Source organism: Cucurbita pepo, chromosome LG09 (genome assembly GCF_002806865.2).
Source record: "Cucurbita pepo subsp. pepo cultivar mu-cu-16 chromosome LG09, ASM280686v2, whole genome shotgun sequence".
NCBI lineage: Eukaryota > Viridiplantae > Streptophyta > Magnoliopsida > Cucurbitales > Cucurbitaceae > Cucurbita > Cucurbita pepo.
Window position 1 is genome coordinate 6,170,592 of NC_036646.1, and position 22,632 is coordinate 6,193,223.

General features: G+C 38.1%; 2 protein-coding genes and 1 non-coding gene across 3 annotated transcripts; 2 read left to right on the forward strand and 1 right to left on the reverse strand.

Moving 5' to 3' along the window:
* The first annotated feature begins 5,048 nt into the window (after positions 1-5,048).
* TRNAR-UCU lies at positions 5,049-5,121 on the forward strand. Its single transcript has one exon. It is a non-coding gene; the product is annotated as a tRNA-Arg (tRNA).
* Positions 5,122-6,896: 1,775 nt separating this feature from the next.
* Positions 6,897-10,183, reverse strand: LOC111802636 (regulatory protein NPR3-like). Its single transcript, XM_023687067.1, has 4 exons — positions 9,088-10,183; positions 7,715-8,438; positions 7,437-7,622; positions 6,897-7,304 (listed from the first exon to the last, which is right to left on the reverse strand). The coding sequence occupies exons 1-4, from the start codon at positions 9,628-9,630 to the stop codon at positions 7,033-7,035; spliced, it is 1,725 nt and encodes a 574-aa protein (XP_023542835.1). The 5' UTR covers positions 9,631-10,183; the 3' UTR covers positions 6,897-7,032.
* Positions 10,184-18,785: 8,602 nt separating this feature from the next.
* On the forward strand, positions 18,786-22,632 carry LOC111802366 (putative E3 ubiquitin-protein ligase LIN). Its single transcript, XM_023686699.1, has 7 exons — positions 18,786-19,920; positions 20,026-20,125; positions 20,227-21,194; positions 21,275-21,422; positions 21,540-21,788; positions 21,884-22,193; positions 22,269-22,632. The coding sequence occupies exons 1-7, from the start codon at positions 18,887-18,889 to the stop codon at positions 22,415-22,417; spliced, it is 2,958 nt and encodes a 985-aa protein (XP_023542467.1). The 5' UTR covers positions 18,786-18,886; the 3' UTR covers positions 22,418-22,632.

The following is a 22,632-nucleotide window of genomic DNA, read 5'->3' on the forward strand; positions in this document are numbered from 1 at the left end:
AAAGCTATGTATGATGTATTTGTGAGTAGACTTGAAAAATATAGTAAAAGGAGCATTTGTGCTTTCTTTAGCCAATGGCTAAGTTTCTTTGCAATTCTATGTAGCTTAGGTTGCATGTAGAATTATTCAAGCTCGACATGATCAATCTTGCTTGTGGAGTGATTCGAATCTCAATCAAGTGTTCTTGCCTTGAGATATTTGATCAACAAGAATCATTCAAGCTCGACATGACCAGAATGGAACTCACAACATTGGTGCAACTATCGCTATCAACGACAACACTACAAGGTACAGATTGAACAAGACACCGAGTTTGAAATAAGTTCTCTCGTTGGTCTAGGCTGTCCTCCTTAATGTGGGTGTTTAGAGCTCGTCGAGTAACCAAAGATATATGTGTAGGGTCCTCTTCACTAAACTCCTCACTCTCGTCAGTTTCCTCATTTATGTCGTCATGTGCCTCGTCATCCGTAACAATTTCGCCCTCCTTGATGGTCATAATTCTTGCATTTGGGCAATCTCTACTATAGTGTCCTACCCCTTGACATCTCCAACACTTTAAATCCCTGTTTTGAACATTAGACTTTTCTACTTTTTCTTTCCCGGTTCTATAACTCTCACCTTTCTCAAATTTAACTTGAAGCTTCTCATTAATCTCTTGATTTCTATGCTTATAATCAATGTACTTACTATCCTTTTTCCATGTAGGAGTAGAATTGGGAAAAGTTTTAGAAGAATACCGTTGAGACCTTCGTTAGATTTGTCTCTCGATCTTAATTGCAATGTGCAACAACTCCTCGATATCATAATAATGCTGTAAATCAGTCTTATCTGCAATCTCTGTGTTTAACCCATTAAGAAACCGCGNTCGGGCGTGATTGATACAAGACTTGTAAACCCTATCTATCTTTTTCCAGGTCAATTATGCACCCACTGCTTACGAGAGACCTTGGCCTAGAGTGAAGACCGAGAATTGATATGACGATGAGATGCTCTAAACGTTGCTTAGAGAGACCTTGGCCTAGAGAGTGAAGACCGCGTGGTGTGTGTGACTGAACAAACTTAGATCTTGCACAAGGCCATACTTGTGTGTCTAAGTTGGACAAGACAAAGAACCCGACCGCGTGGCATGTGTGACCGAACAAACTTAGATCTTGCACAAGGCCATACTTGTGTGTCTAAGTTGGACAAGACAAAGAACCCGACCGCGTGGCGTGTGTGACCGAACAAACTTAGATCTTGCACAAGGCCATACTTGGCATGTGTGACTGAACAAACTTAGATCTTGCACAAGACCATACTTGTGTGTCTAAGTTGGACAAGACAAAGAACCCGACCGCGTGGCGTGTGTGACCGAACAAACTTAGATCTTGCACAAGGCCATACTTGGCATGTGTGACTGTTGTGTGTCTAAGTTGGACTTTCATGTTATAAATTTTGGCATCTTGCACAAGGCCATACTTGTGGATTACACTTTAGAGTAATTTAGAGTTATTGTATTTCATTTATAAATTTTAGGTGGATTACCATGGATTACAAGGCCATTAAGTATGAATGTCACCACTCTTGGAATGCCTTTAATAGTTTCAGTTTCATTAAGTATGAACGTTACAACTCTTGAAATGTCTTTAATAGTTTCAGTTTCATTTTGAGGCTATATAAAGCTATGTATGATGTATTTGTGAGTAGACTTGAAAAATATAGTAAAAGGAGCATTTGTGCTTTCTTTAGCCAATGGCTAAGTTTCTTTGCAATTCTATGTAGCTTAGGTTGCATGTAGAATTATTCAAGCTCGACATGATCAATCTTGCTTGTGGAGTGATTCGAATCTCAATCAAGTGTTCTTGCCTTGAGATATTTGATCAACAAGAATCATTCAAGCTCGACATGACCAGAATGGAACTCACAACATTGGTGCAACTATCGCTATCAACGACAACACTACAAGGTACAGATTGAACAAGACACCGAGTTTGAAATAAGTTCTCTCGTTGGTCTAGGCTGTCCTCCTTAATGTGGGTGTTTAGAGCTCGTCGAGTAACCAAAGATATATGTGTAGGGTCCTCTTCACTAAACTCCTCACTCTCGTCAGTTTCCTCATTTATGTCGTCATGTGCCTCGTCATCCGTAACAATTTCGCCCTCCTTGATGGTCATAATTCTTGCATTTGGGCAATCTCTACTATAGTGTCCTACCCCTTGACATCTCCAACACTTTAAATCCCTGTTTTGAACATTAGACTTTTCTACTTTTTCTTTCCCGGTTCTATAACTCTCACCTTTCTCAAATTTAACTTGAAGCTTCTCATTAATCTCTTGATTTCTATGCTTATAATCAATGTACTTACTATCCTTTTTCCATGTAGGAGTAGAATTGGGAAAAGTTTTAGAAGAATACCGTTGAGACCTTCGTTAGATTTGTCTCTCGATCTTAATTGCAATGTGCAACAACTCCTCGATATCATAATAATGCTGTAAATCAGTCTTATCTGCAATCTCTGTGTTTAACCCATTAAGAAACCGCGCCATGAGAGCTTCCATGTCCTCATCGAGATCAAGTCGATCCATCAATGTATCCATCTCCTTGTAATAATCCTCCACAGATTTGCGTCTTTGTTTCAATGCTTGAAGCTTTTGCGCCATGTCCCGTTGAAAATATTGTGGAACAAAACGCTTCCTCATGGACTCTTTGAACTCGTATCATGAATCAATTGGTACTTCAAGGTTTCTTCTCCTACTGGACATCAATTTATCCCACCAAATTTGAGCATATTGTTTGAATTGAGCAATGCATAACAGTACCTTCTTTTTATCACTAAAATTATGACAGTTGANTAACTCTCACCTTTCTCAAATTTAACTTGAAGCTTCTCATTAATCTCTTGATTTCTATGCTTATAATCAATGTACTTACTATCCTTTTTCCATGTAGGAGTAGAATTGGGAAAAGTTTTAGAAGAATACCGTTGAGACCTTCGTTAGATTTGTCTCTCGATCTTAATTGCAATGTGCAACAACTCCTCGATATCATAATAATGCTGTAAATCAGTCTTATCTGCAATCTCTGTGTTTAACCCATTAAGAAACCGCGCCATGAGAGCCTCCATGTCCTCATCGAGATCAAGTCGATCCATCAATGTATCCATCTCCTTGTAATAATCCTCCACAGATTTGCGTCTTTGTTTCAATGCTTGAAGCTTTTGCGCCATGTCCCGTTGAAAATATTGTGGAACAAAACGCTTCCTCATGGACTCTTTGAACTCGTATCATGAATCAATTGGTACTTCAAGGTTTCTTCTCCTACTGGACATCAATTTATCCCACCAAATTTGAGCATATTGTTTGAATTGAGCAATGCATAACAGTACCTTCTTTTCACTACTAAAATTATGACAGTTGAACACCGACTCCACCGTTTTCTCCCATTCAAGGTACTCCTCTGGATCGGTTTTGCCATAAAACTTGGGAAGTTTTAATTTGATGCTCCCCACGTTACAATCAATTCTATCATCATAAGGAACGCGTTGTTGTAAATTATGATACCTTCTTCCATGGTCTCTCCCTCGCATCAAGCCACGACCAACCGCATATGGATTATCCTCGTGGTGATCAGGATTGTCGTCCTCATATTTATCGGTTGAGGGCGCAGGTAGTGGAATCCTCTGTCAAGCTTAATTTTGAGTTTCTAATCTTCCTATTCGATCGGTCAACTCTTCTATTCCTCGAATTAGTCTTTCTATGGTTCGTTGTTGTGCTTCTCAATCGTGCATCAGTAATGTTAGGATTGTCGTATGGATTTTCCATGCTACAAAAGAAATTTACAAGTGTGTCGACGAGTGCCTAATTGGGCTGGAATTGATATGACGATGACATGCGACGTTGCTTACGAGAGACCTTGGCCTAGAGTGAAGACTGCGTGGTGTGTGTGACCGAACAAACTTGGATCTTGCACAAGTTGTGTTTGGTTGGCAAAGGCAAACCCCGCCTAAGGTTCGATAAAGCCACAAAGGTGGGCAAAAAATGTGAATGAGGCTTGAGTTCGCCCTGACCCGGACGACGACCAGCAAAATGTAATCACAAGACCGGGCATCGATCTGAAACAAAGAGACAGCAAAGAAATAGAGGAGATCCTAGCCGACAGGGTTAGGAAGATAGAAAGACCCGTACGGACGATTCGTGAATTCCTTGTCAAATGGAAGAATCTCCTTATGGAGGAAACCAGCTGGGAACGCACCGAAGATCTAGACTCCGCCGCCACCCACATCGCCAGGTTCGAAAGTAATCGGTTGACAGGAACGTCAACCAATTAGGTGGGGGAGGATGTCACAGCCATGCTCGTCCAAGGCGTGTTGCCCATGGCCGCATGCCTATGACAAGCCCAACCCTTTATGTCTTTTCATATTCTAGTGTTTTACTTTTATATTTATAGGAAGTATGACGTTTCAGAAATATCATGTCTAGGCCTGTCAGACATGAAATGCCTCAAAATGTACTATAGGGACATACGACTAGTTGTCAACTTCTCCCTACCCAATGTTATATATGAGCCGTTGTTATTTCTCTCTTGCTTGATTATATAACGTCTCTTTCAAAAACCTCTCTTTCGAAAATCTCTCTCTGCCCTCGTTTTCTAAAACTTTCTCTTACAATCGAGGCCAGAGGCTCGAGCATATGTCGCTTGGCCGTAAGCGACGCAAGAACGAATTGACTTAGCTCACTTGTCGTTGAAAAGTGAGTGCCACACAATCGCAAATCCGCTGCCATCAAAAGTGCGATTGTGATACTAAGCACGTGTCATCATGCATAAAGAAATTCTTAACATAAGCACTTGTGGCCTAATGGATAAGGCGCTTGACTTCTAATCAAGCGATTGTGGGTTCTCCCATTGGGCGTGATGATTTCCAAATTATTGTCTATGTGTTTATTTTTGTTGTAATCTTTAAGACTAACATTACTAGTGATCTAACATCACATATCAAGACATATCACACATATGACATGTGCAGGGCCACTGGGCACATGTCATCATACATAAAACAATTCTTCACATAAGCGCTCGTGGCCTAATGGACAAGGCGCTTGACTTCTAATCAAGTGATTGTGGGTTCGAGTCCCATCGGGCGTGATAGATACAAAACTCAATAACTTCATCTATCTTTTTCTAGATCAATTATGCATTGGTTGTCCCGATGAACCGAACATTGCTTACGAGAGACCTTGGCCTAGAGTGAAGATCGTGTGGCGCGTGTGTGACCGAACAAACTTGGGGATCTTGCACAAGTTGTGTTTGGTTGGCGAAGGCGAACCCCGCCTAAGGTTCGATAGCGCCACAAAGGTGAGCAAAAAATTCGATAACTCTGTCTATCTTTTTCTAGATCAATTATGCATTGGTTGTCCCGATGAACCGATGAATGTGTCCAATCAAGCCTAGAGTGAAGACCGGGAATTGATATGACGATGAGATGCGACATTGCTTACGAGATACCTCAGCCTAGAGTGAAGACCGGGAATTGATATGACGATGAGATGCGACATTGCTTACGAGATACCTCGGCCTAGAGTGAAGACCAGGAATTGATATGACGATGAGATGCGACATTGCTTACGAGATACCTCGGCCTAGAGTGAAGACCGGGAATTGATATGACGATGAGAGGCGACATTGCTTACGAGATACCTAGGCCTAGAGAAGACCGGAAATTGATATGACGATGAGATGCGACATTGCTTACGAGAGACCTTGGCCTAGAGTGAAGATCGCGTGGCACGTGTGTGACCGAACAAACTTGGATCTTGCACAAGTTGTGTTTGGTTGGCGAAGGCGAACCCCGCCTAAGGTTCGATAGCGCCACAAAGGTGGGCAAAAAATTGTGAACGAGGCTTGAGTTCTCCCTCAAGAATTGTTGTGAGCATGTCAAGATCATGACGTCACATAATTGAAGAAGTATTGTTGTGAGCATATCAAGATCACAACGTTGCACAATTGAAGAAGTACGATCGTGACAGTTGATATCAGAGCCATAATCAATAATTGTTTTGTGGGTGAAAAACTAGACTCCTTGAGGAGGAGTCTTGCCCGTCAATAAAGCACGAACCAAACTCAAGAGAGCATCAAGCTAGATGTGGGCGACACAGTGAACAAAGTTGCAACAAGACCAAAGAAGTGCCAAAGAAGTGTTAGTACAGCGTTTTCCACATGAAGGTGGCTAGTAGTTGAGATGGTTGAAGTGTAGTGCTAACATGGAGCTTAGTTACAAGCTTCAAGACCTTGCTTCTGAAAAGGGTTTGTGGTCATGACGAGAGAAGGTCGTGGTACAAACCCACATTGACATTACAAAGGGATGGAACCATGACGAGAGAATGTCATGATACAGATCTCTGAAAGGCTTAGAGAATATGACGATTTGAGCCATGATGACCACGTTTGGGATGTGCTCCCACTAGCTCAGGTTAGGAATGTTGATGCTAGTTTTTTTTCATGGTTTGTCTAATGAGTCCTGAGCCTAGTCTGAAAAGTGGGCGAAGTTAGGTCCATGGAGGGATAGCCCACAACCATTGGGCAAGTTAGGTCCTGAGCCTAGTTTGGGATGTACTCGACAAACGATGCACGCGGTCATATGACCACTCGCCAAAATGACATCTACTCAAAAAGAATTGAAAAGGCCTCAGAATGTACTATAGGTGGAGACATGATGTCAGCTCTCCACTACCCCTAGGCCATGTGGCGTAAGTGTGTTACCCTATGGCACATACGTGTGTTAATACGTGTGTCAGAACGTGGGCGAACGTCTTGGAAGCAGAACGTGGGCGAACGTCTTGGAAGCAGAACGTGGGCGAACGTCTTGGGCGTCTTCCATTGAAAGGATCTTCAAGGACAGTACGGTTAGTTATGTTACAACATAGAGAGAATCAACCCAAGATTTTGAATGTATAGTTAACTCATTATACAAAGAGAAAAACTTCTAAATATGCATTTCTTTTCCTAAACAAGAACCCTCTAACTTTCACTTTATTGTACATAAAATACATACTACCTTTATCGTCTCCTGACCTTATTTGGGTTGGCACCATCCTTCAATGATGTCGACGATGACGACGACGGAGACAACCCAGATCGCTTGAGGTTAGCAGCCTTGTCTTTGTCAAATGCCTTCTGAACATCATTTTTAAGCTCCCTGAAACGCTTCTGCTTAATCCGTTGCTCCTCGACAGTCCCCTTCGTAAGGTAAACTAGATCAAGAAGGTCAAATTCCAAAAACTTATCCAGTTCTTCCGAGCATTTCGGAAAGTAACGCCTACCCGTTTCCACTGCCACCAAGAAAGTTACTTTACATGAGATATCCGAGCTCTCTTCCGATTAAGAACAGCATTTTTCGAGTAGTAAAACGACTCGGTACAAGATATACGAGAAAGAAATAGGTTGATATGTTTTTCAATAACCTGTTTTCATAAGGGCCTGAATTCTGGAAAGAAATCTTTGGTTCTGAACACTTGGGCTTTCATTTAAGTCGACTTCGCTCGAACCTTTCGGGATAGAAAACCCGGAAAACTCAGACGTCGTGTCGGCATTGGCAATGTCCATAGCTACCCTGGCCTCGGACGGGAAGAGTAATCGAGCAAATGCTACTGCATTAGAACATGACAATATTTATGAATGAGTTCATGATATCAGTTTGGAGATGCAACAAAATTGATCAAAAGAACTCAAAAAACGTTACCTCTGTTTTCCAAGCAAATCAATTTCATGTGGAGATCACCAGCCATCGTCAAGGAAAGAATGGATGAATCTGAACTTGGATTTCTCCACATTTCCCTCTCTAAAATGTCAATACACAAACGGTCTTTGTTTGCTACCTGCACCTGTTCTATCTTAGCATGATAATCCTTTGGCCGTGTTAACCTCCGACAGATATCCGCAGCAGTCCGACCATCTAACGTCAAATCCGTTGCCAACGCTCCCTCGTTAAGGAGCGATATTATCACCGATGGATCCTTACGCATCGCAGCAACATGAAGAACGGTATAGCCACGTGAATTCCGGAGGTTTACATCAGCCATCCTCAGTTTAAGAACCTCAGACAACGTCTTGGGATCACAGTATGCTGCAGCATAATGCAGTGCATCGGCTTCGTCTAGCGTTGCATCTGATTCGGATAAAAGAAGTTTCATGAGTTCAATATCATCTGAATCTAATGCCTGCCATATTTTCTGGATTCTCTTATCACAAGGACGGTTGGAGCAAGGTTTTGCTCGAACCAATTTAATGCTTTCCACAACCTCATAAGGAAGTCCTTTCTCGAGAGAAACATAATCGAGATCAGATCGAGCTATTCGGTCTACACATTGAGTGACAAGATGACTCAATTGGCAATGGAAAGCCACCTCTAAGATTTGGACAACGTTTTCGACTAAAGCCTTCGCAACATAGTTGAGCAAATGTCGCTGCACATATGTAAAGTATTAGATGACAGTAGTTCTTATTCCCAATATTGTTACGATCGTACAACAATGCACACACTCGATCAAGATGAACACAAATAAATAGAAGAGAGAAAATGCAAGGAGTAATATTGACTACAGGATTTGTATTCATGACTTCAGACATGTACACTCATAGAGAACAACACTACTAAAAATGTTTCACTTCCAAATATTGAAAGTACTGTATATATCTCTACGAGCACTAGAGCACGCAAGCGGACGGGGCGGGAAAGAGCGCGTGCAAGAGAACGCGGGCGAGGTGGGGGGGGGGGGGGGNGGCGGGCGAGCGCACGGGAGCATTCTGACACCGCCTCACCGTGCAAATTCCACCACCGCGCCGCCGCAGTCAACTGTCCTCGACCTCCGACCACCACCCCACGCCCCAAGCACTATGTGCTATAATCTTTTACTATATGTATCTCTTTTACTATAAATAGTCATCAGGCTCTTATAATAAATAGTCATCCTACTCCATGTCAACAGATTCCAAATATCTACGGTATATTTGTCATAGACGAAATATCTACTATATATGTCTACCAAATCTTACTATAAATAATATTAGCTCCATATCCCAACAAATATAATTTAAGCATTCAAATGAACTGACCTGAAACAAAGAAACCAGCTCAGGAATTTGAAATATAGACGATGCATACGTCAATTGCACAGCGAAATCGATAGCAGGTCGACAAGCATCATGGTCACACGAACTATCGACACAAGTCGATACATTCGCAGGAGACGGCTGCAGCTTTCCAGTATACAAGTAACTCAAAAATATCAAGAAAGCATCATATCCAACCTTGCCATAAGGCAACAACTCATTCATATGATACTGCGGTTTCCCGTCTTTCATCGATGGCTTTTCGTTTTTTCGAAAAAGATTATTCATAAACCTACTCCTAGCAGCCAAAATACATCGGTGAATACCAATTGGAACACCCTCAACTATGATATCAGCATCAGTATAATCAAATCCATCATCAATCAAAAGCTGTGCTAAATTAGAGCTAAGCTTGTTTAAACTAATCACTTCAAGACTAGGCACTGGCTCAGAAGAGATGGACATGTTATAACTCAGTGAGCCATTAGTATATGAAGATGAAGTGAAGCTCAATGATGATGATGGTTCTAATGAATCAGCCATCATACTAGATGGGAAGAACAAAATACATGTAATCAAACGAAACAGGATGGTAACAGCAATATATAATTTAAAAACAGGGCAATAACATGAACAGAACGAAGACGGCAGAAAATCCCCTTCAAAGAATTGAAATCAAAACGCTATGAATTTAGGGTTTGAAATCGCAGGAACTGAGATTGAAATTCCCAATTGAAATCCGAGCGATTCACCGAAACTTCAAATACCCATTTCGAAAAAGGAATCCATCAAACGAACAGAGACAGAGACAGAGCCGGAATCGGAAAGAATTGGCGAATCGGATGGAAAGAAATGAGAAGCAATCACGGAAGTGGCGGGAAGCAGGGGTTTGTTGTTGGATTTGAGAGAGCAAACACGATGGAGGAAGAACAGAGGGGGACAGAGCAGTAATGGAAATTGAAGAGAGAAAGGGGAAAGGGGCGAAGGCAGAAAGAGAATGATTGTGGACTGTGGATGATATCGTTGCCATGACGAAAGCCATGGCGTCGATTTTCGAAGCTGTGCTGCACTTGCGTTCTCAATGCCGTCACTCCATGACCTAATACCACAAAAAATCCCAATCTCTCTCTCACAGTCAATCATGTTCATGTTGCTCATGGCCGCACGACATATGTTCTAGTTTTGTTAGTTCAAATCGGTTGACAGAGTGGAGAACGATGTTACCAGTATGCAACTATGGACAACACATCCTAGACAAGCAAGATATCTGTCATGTCCCTCTCTCTCCAAGTCTTCATCAGATGACACGCCACGTGTTGTTGTTGATGGCCATTATAGCAGCATCGGGGTACTTCAAAGTAGAACAAATCAGTCATTGTCGCAGCACTGGTGTTGATCACATGCTTCAAAGTGGAGCAAAACAGATTAGTTCGAGTTTCTATGAGTCGACAGGAGAAGCACCGTTCAAAGACGACTCATTAAGCCAGTCATTTTGACCTTCTTTTATGAAAGGAGTGAACCTAACTCGAAGGAAAAAATACTCGAACCGAGACGATTGATGGGAAGCTCTCTGTCTCAAAATTAAATGTCAAATACTAAAAATTAATTATTTATCGTATATTTTAAATTAACCATAAATTCAAGTCGACTAATTATTTCATATTATTAGTTAAATTATTATTTTATTTTTTAAGGAAGAGAATGTAAAATTTGGAAGTGGAAGTAACAATTGAACCGACAGGAATTATACTCCACTGAACAAATTAAAATAATAATAATATAATAAATATTAGGAACCTTCGTGGAGGGGAGGAGCGTGCAGAGCACGTGCAGGTGACAGCGCGTTTAGGAAATTACTTGGAAGCCCTCGTGTCTTTCCCCGCCCAACTGCCGTCTTCTGAAAATGACGTATTTATTCAACTGCTCTTTATAAATTTCAACCATACTTCCTTTTTCTTTTAATTTGTTTTCTTTACAATTTCTTTGAAAAATTTAGTATATTTCCATTAGATTTTTCGATTTAAATTGGATTTCATTTTTTAAAAAATAAAAAATTCGGATGGGTTCTAATTTCTACTTTCACTTTTCTATTCAGAAAAGATACCGGGGAGACCATTGACCCGGGTAGGCTCAACGAGTTCTAGAGCGCGAGGAAATGGGCATCTAAACCAATAGTATCAGTCTTGTTTGTTGGGTTGGGTAATAGCTCGTAGCTCCCCAGGTTTGTTTGGTTTTGGAATATATGAGCGGTACATCTAAAAGGGTGCCCTTTTAACGTGATTTTTTTATTTTATTTTTATTTTTGTGAAGTCAGCCTACTTTTAAAATTATTATGAAAATTAATAATATTTGATCCGATCTAGGTTAGTGGTGACTTGTGAATATTTTATATTTGAGTTTTATGAGATTTTAGTTATTAATGTAGCATATATCGTGGATATGTATACTTTTTTTAAAAATAACTCGACAATTTATGTTGTGAACTCTATTTGGGTCGTTCACATCACCAACTTAACCCATCCAAAATTTTGGGTCTTAAAAAAAAATTTGTTGAATGCACGTAATTTTATTAAATTTGACTAATACTTATCTAATTATCTAAACTCTGATTCCGATCATGTTACTATAAGTAGTAACTTTCAATTCTTTTAAACATCTTTTAGTCATCTTATCCTCGTGTTGGCTTCCATTCTCATGTGGTTTTAGTTCATTCGTGCACCCCTCATTTACTTGGATGTCACATGCCCACCAACTTCCGCCTTGGTTCGTCCCTGTGCCACATCTTTTTTGTAACGATCTATTCTCAGGATTCATAATTCGGATTTGACACCTAATAACTCCGACATTCCCCTACACCCGGGTGACATAGTCAAAATAACCTACTAATCACCTCTTAAGAGTGAAATCTATTTTCTATTAAAAATAAGGTTGTCACTGATATGACCGTTACCTTCAAAAAAAAAATTTCATAAATGGTATTATGGACTTAACATTGAAAACAAATTATTTAAAATGACATTGTCGTGAAGCAAGAAGGTAGAAAATAAAAATAAATTTGACGTGAAAGTAAATAAATTAATATCAACTTTGATCTAAACTAATGGCTATCAAAACATACATGAATAAGACTACCCTAACTCTGGTTTTATGGCCTTGTTCATGACACCGTCATCCACATAGGGGTGTCTTACCTTTATCTGAAAAATAAGAGTAGCACATGGCTTGAGTAGAAATACTCGAGGTCAGAAAACGTAAACACGTGCGATATGGAGGGACCTATCCTTCATAAATATATCATGGTATGGCCTTAGGCTACTTTCCCGTCTGGGCAAGGTTGAATGTGTAGTATTTCCCTAATATGATTCACGCACGCACACATGGACCTATTTGGTGGGCTCGTATATGTACCCCTAGGTCTGGCTCGTAAGGCTAGCACACACCCACACTACCTTACCATGTGAAATGCTATGTCTTACCATGCGAAGCTATGTTATAGATTATATGATGATGCAAGATGAAAGTCATGATGATTACCATGCATACATGACTCATATGTGTAGTATGACATAGATGAAGGAATAACGAAATGATTCTTCTTATATGTTATGATTTTAAACCACGGAAACCTAATGCATTTATGTATGTCATGTGCATAGAGATACTTCCTCGTTAAGCTATGTTAGTACGGACGCGTACCTTTGATATTTATGTTCACCATAATATCATGTAGGCCTTTCCCTCCATGGTGTCCGGCGACACATCAACACGTTTAGTCTAACGAAGCCAACCCAGTGATACACATACGAGTTCGCCTGGTGGGCCCATGTGCACGTGTATGGGGAAGTACCATACATCTAACTCTCTCAGAAAGAGCTCAAAGTCATGGTATATTGTTTTAAAAGATATGTCACACCATACTCAAGCCACATGTTACCTTTCTTTCTAGGTAAAGGTAAAACGTCCTACTCAAATGACGGTGAATGCTGGAATGACCATGCCCCTTTATTATAAGATAATATATATATATATATATATATATATATATTCCTTTTGACCATACAAGTCAAGATGTTTTGTCTTTTGACCTCAAAATATTCCCATCTTTATTATTGGCTGTGGAAATATTTGTTAGTGAATAAGAAGGAATTGTTTTTTTTTATTTTTTATTTTTTTTTAAAGTTTTAATTGAAAATGTAATGAAGTTATACAAAAAAATAAAAATAAAAATAAAAATAATTAAAAGTGTAAGACATTATACAAAAAAAATTACTTTATTTTTTAAAATTAAATATCTAAATATTTATGTCGTGTATATTTAAATATTATTATATATTTTGTAAATAAAAATTAATAAAATAATTATTTTATGTATGTTTGGAAAAGCAAAAATATTTTTAAACAGTTAGAATTTTATTAATTATAATTTTTTTATAAAAAAAAAAAAATATATTTAGACGCATTTTTTAAAATTAGAAATAACTAAATAAGTAATTTAATTCAAATTTTTGAATATGGGAAGCTGTCCATATTCATTGAATAGTTGACTTCTTGACTTTGCTTCCATTGGTCCATTGGTCTATTCATTCAATAATACTGTCTTTTATTTATTCCCATAAATTAATTCATATATTTTTTTTTAATAAATATAGTATTTTCATGTTAAATTATACGCCCGCTATCTAATATACAGTCGTTACTACTAACACATATTAATTTTACGAAAAAAATTATTTTATATTTTAAAAATAATTAAAAGTAGTTTTGCATAAAATTATATACACACCCAAAACCGACTCGATTTAAGTAGGATCACTGAAGTTTCCAACTCATGCACATCACGATCAGTCTGGAAAGAGAAATAATTTGGTGAGTAATTGATTTACTCGGTGAGTAGTTAGCTTGTTATTGACGCGTTTTATATATTATCTTTCTAATTTTAAGTACTATTTGCAACGAGATAATGTTAGGTTTTTGGCTTGGATCAGGTCCTCAGTCCAACTGTTACCTTGGCTCCTAGTCTCATCTACTATGGTCTCCCTATCGATATTAAAGTGTTCAAGATAGCTTTAAGCTTTAATTGTTGGTTTTGTTTATGCTTACTACAAATTTTGGACTCGTATGTAAGACTCGCTCTCAGTCAAATACGACCTCACCTACTAAACTCTCTGACGGCCTAAAATAGCACAAACCCGACAATAGCATCGGTCAAGGGTTGTGCGGGGTTTACTAAACTAAAATTACTCATACACCGCTCATGTCATAACCAGCTCATAAACACCGTTAAAATTTCAAGGGTATTTTTGAAACAAAATAGAAATGGATTCGATCTCCAACTAAAAGGGTATTATTGTAAATTTTTAAAAGCAAGTTTGGGCCTAGACTTCTACTCGGAACAATTGGGCCATTAATCAATAGCCTAGCCTCTATGGTAAAATATTACTATTAAATTATTATTTCTATTTTAATTTTATTTTCGTGTTTTGAATATTCTTTAAAATAATTATTTAAGAAATATCTTAAATACATTTTATTTAGAAATAATTTCTTTTTAAAAAATGTTATACTTAAAATATTTCATACAAATAATTTTTTTTTTTTTTTTTTTTTTTTTTTTTCAAGATATACTTGTAATATCTCTCGAGACTTCAAATAAGATCAATTCTTTCAACTTTTCTATCGGTTAATTTTCACGCGTCAAAATAACGTGTTCATATTGTATAAGTTGAAAAACGAACACGGACACGCACATGCACACACCGACTTAAAATGAGAAGAAATCAAGCCAAGAAAGAACGAGACAAAGGGAGACAAGGAAAGATGAAGCAAGAGAGACAAAAAGATAAGAAAACGAGAGAACTCCATAAGTAGAAAAAGAAAGAGTAATGGTGTTCGAGAATTGAATTTGGTTGGGTTCGAGAAATTTTTTGGAACCTTAATTTTTTTCAATTAAAATTATATTTATTAAATAATGAACTCAATTTAAGCCGGACCTATTCCTAACAATTCTCAATACCATAGAGCCTCCCCTGAGACCTATGTAGCCCTCGAACAACCTCTCATTAATCGAGGCTCGACTCCTTCTCTAGAGTTCTCAAACAAAATACACCATTTATTCGACACTTGAAAGTCATAAACTACCTTTAGCTAGGAGCCTCTTTTCCTTCTACCTAGCTCCCCGAAAACAACGTTCAATTTGGCATGTGTTAAGCATATAGCTAGCGTTTCTTCTGAGCCAGATCAAACTCAGATTTTGAATATGATTGGGCCCTGTTGTGGTATAACCTGGTGAACCTCTGATCGACCTTCCAGGGCCCTTACTAAAGAGTATAGGCTTGAATAATCGGTTCGAAAGGACATTTGAGTGTTAGACGAATACGACTCTCTATAATGGTATGATATTGTCCACTCTGAGCGTAAGCTCTCATGGGTTTGAGCCGGGCTTCCCCAAAAAGCTTCATACCAATAGAGAGAGTATTCTTTGATTATAAACCGACGATCATTCCCTAAATTAGCAAATGTGAGACTTTCATCATCTAACATGAGGATTCTATTGACACGACTAAGTTAAGGGCATGACTCTCATACCATGTTAGGAATCACGAATCTCCATAATAGTATGATATTGTCCACTTTGAGCATAAGCTCTTGTGATTTTGCTTTTAACTCCCCGACCCGTCTCACACACCGGTAGAAAGAAAAAACAAATCACTCACTACACTCCATGGTGTTTCTCTCTCCACCATTAATTTTTTGTTTTTATTTCTTTATCTCTCTTATTTGTGATGAAAGATTCCATTTTCCAAGGTGGGCATGAAAAGTTACCAACTTTAGAGGCAACCAGCCCTAAAATTATGAGATGTTGGGGGATATGTACCGTAAGTTACAGTGTATCTTAGATCAGTTACCGTAGATCTTGGAGAATCATAGACCTATAAATAGGTCAAAGTCAATAGTATGTAGGATCTATGGCCCACGTTTTCCTTGTTTGAGGTTGCAGTATAGGGTACTATACCCTATAACCTAATGTTTGGACAATTTTGGTTGTACCTTTTTGCAAATATGCCTTTCTTATAAGATACCTTTGTTTAATTGGGCAGGACCATAATTGATGTGGCTCGTTATTCATTTTCTTTACCACGGTTTGGTGCCGACGGTTGTCAAAATCTCGCACCGACTCATTATTAAGGGAAAAGTCGATCTATATACGAAGTTCTTCCAATACGTTCGTCATTCAATCACATGATCTTAAGAAAATTCATAAGAGGTTACTCAATATAGAATTGGTCCAAATAAAACACGTATAATCCCGAAGTTCCTATGCTTGAGCTACCGAAAAGAAAGGTACACCTTACTCGATCTTTCTTAGCCATCCTATTCTTAAGATTGCTCTCATTCAGATGTAGTCTCGATTCATTCGTGTACCCCTCCTTTATTCGGGTGTCAAATGCCCACCAACTTCTACTTTGATTCGTCACTGAACCACATCTTATTAGGAGAGGTACTGCATTGATACCATTTGTAAGGACCCATGTCCAAAATTAGAATACGAATTTCGAATCTCAATTCAGTAGGGGAATGTCGAGGTTATCAGGTGTCGAATTCAGATTCCAAATCCTTATTCGAATCTTGGGTTTGGGTCGTTACCGTTCTTTTATTTTTGTTTTTAACGTTAGGGACCAATAGATATAAATATTAAAGTTCAACGACATATTAAACGTTTTTTTTTTTATCGATGGTTGGTATTTAAAGACTAATTTATTGCTATTTTTAAAAAATATTTTATCGATTGTGTATCATATAATAAAAATATTAAATGTTCGTTTATAAATAAATATATATATATATATTTAATGGGAAAAAATCTATTTAAATTAATATTAAATCATTAAGGATAAGATCGAAAATATTGGATATTAATTTGAATTAAATAAAAAAAAAGGGAATATTCCTTAAAAATTTGAATTAAATATAAAAATAAGACAAATATTGGATAAATTGTGAGCTATGACAACCAATCATGAGGCTAATTCAGGCCACGTGAACACGCATCACGATCAGTTCACGTGATCTCTAACTTATAAAAATCCTACGTGGAAATATAATTTAAATTCATTTGTGTTTAAAATTATTTTAAATCATTTTATCTTCAAATTTGTTATACACTTAAATATTTATAACGTAAATCATAACAATGGAAATAGGACTTAAAAAAAAAAAAAAAAAAAAAATTGTGGCTTTATTCTCGAACCTTCTGAGCTGAGCGGACTCTATTACGTGTACATAACACCCTTGCTTTTACTTAAAAAATTGTTAATAATAATAGAATGAACTAAAAAAAAAATACTCAGAAAGTGACTCTACTGTTACGGTCAAAAAATGTAAACATATATAACTATGACTTCGTGTTTTATAGGATCTGAAATTGTCGATGGTCTTAACTTCAAATGTCAATTCAAGGTGAGTTTCGATGTATAGTACTTTTCTACGTACGACCCATGCATATGCGCATAGACCCACTAAATGAAATACCCCGTTTTCGTAAACACTAGACCTGTATATAGAAATAGAACCCAAATTCATTCTTATAGGTATGCGTTTGTACTGACATCTAACGATAAGTTTATGGTCAATGTACATATGACATGCATGAGGTTTTGCATGAAAAATCATGGTTTCGATGCATACAATACTTCCATTTTATCATGACATACATTCTCTACGAAGATGACGTATATAATCAATGCATTTCTAACATATTTCAATTCATGGTGCCTCGAGAGTTATCCAGATGATCATAAGATTTATATGCATGAAAATACAATACATCACATAAACACACATACATAGACATACCATTATCATATAACACGTAATAAACAACCACAAAATACGTGTTAATCATACAACACAACAATTTCAATAGTGATTTTACTTTCACTTCCAGCTCAATTTGGTGTTGCTAAGCTTGCTTTAATTGAACCTCTTTAAATTCTGTTTCATGCAGAAATTGAGCCTAGAGACAATCCATTTGTGAAACGAACGTAACTATTCTAAAATCAATTCAAAAAAGTGCCAAGTTGTCCAAAACCGTAGCGATATTCACCTCTTTTGGTCTTAATGGTAGAATAAAACAAATATCACTAAACCGAACCGTTTAAACCGACCTAATAATTGCAAGAAACAATATCACGATCAAATTAATCAAAATCGATAAAAAAAAAATAAATATACATTTTATACTTCTAAAATTACAAGAACCAAATTGCAAACACGACCCAGATTAAAATTAACCGCAATAAAAATTTTAAAATTACAAGAACCAAATTGCAAACAAGAACCAAATTGACCGAGATTAAAATTAACGGCAATAAAAATTTTAAAATTACAAGAACCAAATTGCAAACACGACCCAGATTAAAATAAAATTCATATAAAATAAAAAATTTAGTTTTTTTTTTAATTAAAAAAATATTTGTCGAACTAAAAAAAGAAATATATATATATTTTTTTCATTAAATTTTCTTGTCATTCTCCAAACAAAAAGGCTATTTATTTTTCTGACGAACTTTTTATTTATTTAAAAACTTTCCAAATCCAATAGTGGGCCCAGATACACTTGTCATTAACGGTCATCAAACGGAACCGGCCGGTCCGGTTCAATAATTCGCACCATTTAATACGTCAAAAAAACAAACGAACAATCCGGCCGGTCCAAATGGATTGGCTAAACGATTTCCTTCTCTTCTTCTACTCCTTCATTCACCCATAACCTTTGTTCTTTTCTGCTCCAATCTCCACAACAATGGCGTCTCTACAAGAATTGCTCACTCGAGAAGGCTTCGAGGGGGAAAATTTCTCCAATAATCGAAAGCCCTCGAGGCCCAATGGAGGAGGAGGAGGAAGAAGAAGAAGAAGAAGAACAGTTTCAGATGGCTCTGTTACTCTGCCCATTTACATATGCCATGATATGAAAATCATCGATTCTTCAAAGAAGAAGCTCGATAAAGCTCTTGTGCGAAATGGGTCTTCGGTATATTCATCGAAACGAGTGGGTTCGGTTTCCGAGACCTCGCTCTGTAAATCAATGGAGGGTTCTAAAGTGGAGGAGCCCGCCATTGATGGAATTGCTATTAGAGCTGTGGTTTCGGTTCTTAGTGGGTATGTGGGTCGGTACTTAAAGGATGAGAGTTTTAGGGAAATGGTGAGAAAAAAGTGTAAATCGTGTGGGATTTGCGGCAATTTGGAGATGGGTATGAAGAGTGTTGATAGATTAGTTGAAGAACGTTATGGAAATGAAAAGGAATTGAGAGTTAAAGCTTCGAGGAACTCCATTGGGCTTCTGAATATGGTGATTTCCGCAACAAAAACGATGAAAAATGGTACTCGTTCTCATCTCTCTGCTTGTGCTCTGCTTTATTTAGCGATTGTTTATAAGATAGAGAAGAACGAGAAGGTTTCTGCTAAGCATGTTCTTCAATTGTTCTGTGATTATCCATTTTTTGCTCGAACCCATTTGCTTCCTGAGCTTTGGGAGCATTTTTTTCTCCCCCATCTTCTCCATTTGAAGGTTTGGTACAATCAGGAGCTTGAATTTGTGTCCAATTTGGATTATGAACATAAGAACAGGACAATCAAGGCCTTGAGTAAGGTCTATAATGAGTATATGGATATGGGAACTGCTCAATTTGCAGTGTATTATATACAATGGCTCAAAGATGGAGCTAAAGCTCCTCCTGTTCCTGTGGTGTCTTTACCTTCAAAATCCATCCATGGAATGTCGAGAAGGTCGTCGGATTCGTACTTCTCGCAGTCGTCGTCGTCGTCGAATAAGAACCTGTAAGTTCATCAAGGTTATGTTTCTTTGCATTATTTGAAGTTATAGATCCATTTGAATAATGATTTGATGCGTTTTGTTTTATGTTGCTATGGTGATGAAAATAGATATCATGCTGTTTTTGGTCCAAGTCTTGACCAGCAATTGGCTGAGTTGAGGACTGCAGCTAAGGCAAGGAGTTCAAACGAAAAAAGTGTTCCTGTTCATGTCTGTAACTCTATCTCCATCTTCAAAACGAAAGCATTTTGTTGATTTCGTTAAGAAACTCGTCTGAACTATCTTTGTTGGCTTCGATATTGTTTATGCAGGACGAACCTAGCAACGGTATATCGTCGTCCATCCTCCGTTACAAAACTCATAACACAGACTCATGGCGTGAGACCGTGAAGTCTGACTATTTTAGCTTCTTCACATGTCAGAACATAACAAAAGAACACTCGGAAAGTAGTAATATAGTTGCGAAAACCGCTATTCGAGCGGAAGGACGAAACCATAATCTTTCTAGTGTTGTGAGCAGGGCCATAGCCACAATCTGCTCATCGGATATTCTAAATGACTGCGAGATAGCTGTTCGTGTCGTAACAAAAGCTTGGTTGGATGCTCACGGTGACGCTGCCATTGAGGCTGCGTTGTCGAAGCCACCGGTTGTTGAGGGAATGCTAGAGGTTCTGTTAGCTTCCAATGATGATGAGATTTTAGAATTAGTGATATCAGTTTTAGCTGAACTTGCTGCAAAGAATGAGATTATTAGACAGATTATATTGAGTTCTGATCCACAGCTACAAGTGTTTCTTAAACTCTTGAAAAGTAGTAGTTTATTTCTTAAAGCATCAATTGTTCTTTACTTATCAAAGCCACAAGCAAAACAAATGGTTTCTGTTGAATGGTTACCTCTAGTTCTTAGAGTATTAGAGTTCGGAGGTCAATTACAAACGTTATTCTCGGTTCGGTGCACGCCACATGAAGCAGCTTTTTACCTTTTAGATCAACTTCTTAAAGGGTTTGATGAAGATAGAAACTTAGAGAATTGTAGACACTTGATTGCTCTTGGTGGATTAAGTTTGCTGCTAAGAAGGTTGGAGGAAGGTGAGATTGAAGAACGAAAGAATTCCGTTTCGATAATTATGTGTTGTATTCGAGCTGATGGGAGCTGTCGAAACTACCTGGCCGAGAATATGAACAAAGCTTCACTTCTTGAGCTTATTGTTCATGAAAGCAACACAAACTCTGATAGGTGTGGTCTGGCTTTGCTTGTAGATCTACTCTGTCTTAGTCGGTATGGAACGTTTTTTTGTTCTTCTTGCTTTTTTGTTGCATTATAGTAGCTTACTCGTTAACCGAGCTTCTCGAATACAGAAGAACAAGGATTACTAGACTCTTGGATGGACTTAAAGATGGATGGAATGGCTTGAGCATCATGAACGTTTTGTCGATCTACCTTCAACGAGCTCGGCCCGAGGAGCAGCCTTTAGTTGCAACAATACTATTGCAGCTTGATTTCATGGTAACTTGGTCTCTTTGACAAGCAAATAGAACACTTGTGACTGACTTTTCATCAGTGATTGCTTTTAAATACTTTGAAATTGAATGGTTCCCACATGAAGTTGCAGTCACATTGCAGGAAGACCCTCTCAACTGCACCATATTCCGGGAAGAGGCCATCGTGACTATTATAACGTCCTTGAACGCTCAAATATCTCGTGACAAATCACAGGCGAATTTGGCGAGAGCTCTCTTGATTTTGGGAGGTCGGTTTTCGTGTACCGGAGAACCAACTATAGAAAACTGGCTGTTACAACAAGCAGGTTTCAAAGAGACCTCTGGTGATTCATTCCACAGCAAGCACATGTACGACGATTTTGTGCAGTCGGTAAGCTTTGTCTCGAAATCTCTTAGATTCTTACTCGAAAACGATTCGCTTAATGGTTTTATAATTTTGCATCACTTAAAAATTCAAATGGTTAGTATGAAGAGGAAGAGGAAGTGGTGAATTGGCAGCTGAAAGCAGCTACTGTGTTTTTCAACCATGGACATAAGAGTTTACTGTCTGCGCTTTCGACGTCGATGACGAGTTGTATCCCGAGTCTAGCAAAAGCATGTCTCGTCATGGTTTCATGGATGAGCAAATACCTGTTTGTTGTTACTGACGACAAGCTATGTTTGATGGCACCCTCGATTCTAGTACCGCCATTGATAAAATACTTGAATTATGACAAAGATGTCGAGGACCGAGTACTCGCATCGTATTCTTTGCTTAATCTGAGCAAGTATACAGGTAAGAGTTCTTGCACTAAACATTTTCAGTCAAGTATAACACCAAACATCCTCATTGTTCTTTTGTTTTGTATAGAATGTAAGCATATCTTTCGATTGTTCGATGAAGAAGCTCTCGACCATCTTCGAAACCTTTCTTTAGTGACATGGACAGCTGAAGAACTCATTTCGATCGTCGAAAGTGGATCGACACATCAGTATACTGAAACAAGCTCAAGAACATGATTCAGGTTTCTTCTTTTTTCCTGGTTGAATCCATTTCCTGCTCATCATGATTCAGGTTTCTGTGTTTGTTTGATTGTTATGTTTCAAGGTTTTACGTGTAATTTGCTGTTAAATTTGTGAGCTCTAGACGTTTTGTACATAGGAAAGTGTAAAGAAAAAGGCATTGTTAATGTGTTGTTTTGGAGTAAGGCAAGCATTAGGTGATGTTGCTTTCA

Excerpts from the sequence above, each read along its gene's own strand:
- LOC111802636 (XM_023687067.1), bottom strand. The coding sequence starts at position 9,630 with ATGATGGCTGATTCATTAGAACCATCATCATCATTGAGCTTCACTTCA. Across the intron at positions 8,439-9,087 it reads AGCTGGTTTCTTTGTTTCAG|CGACATTTGCTCAACTATGT; the intron begins GTCAGTTCATTT and ends ACATATGTGCAG. Across the intron at positions 7,623-7,714 it reads GATTTGCTTGGAAAACAGAG|TAGCATTTGCTCGATTACTC; the intron begins GTAACGTTTTTT and ends GTTCTAATGCAG.
- LOC111802366 (XM_023686699.1), top strand. The coding sequence starts at position 18,887 with ATGGCGTCTCTACAAGAATTGCTCACTCGAGAAGGCTTCGAGGGGGAA. Across the intron at positions 20,126-20,226 it reads AAAAAAGTGTTCCTGTTCAT|GACGAACCTAGCAACGGTAT; the intron begins GTCTGTAACTCT and ends TTGTTTATGCAG. Across the intron at positions 21,423-21,539 it reads TATTGCAGCTTGATTTCATG|GAAGACCCTCTCAACTGCAC; the intron begins GTAACTTGGTCT and ends GTCACATTGCAG.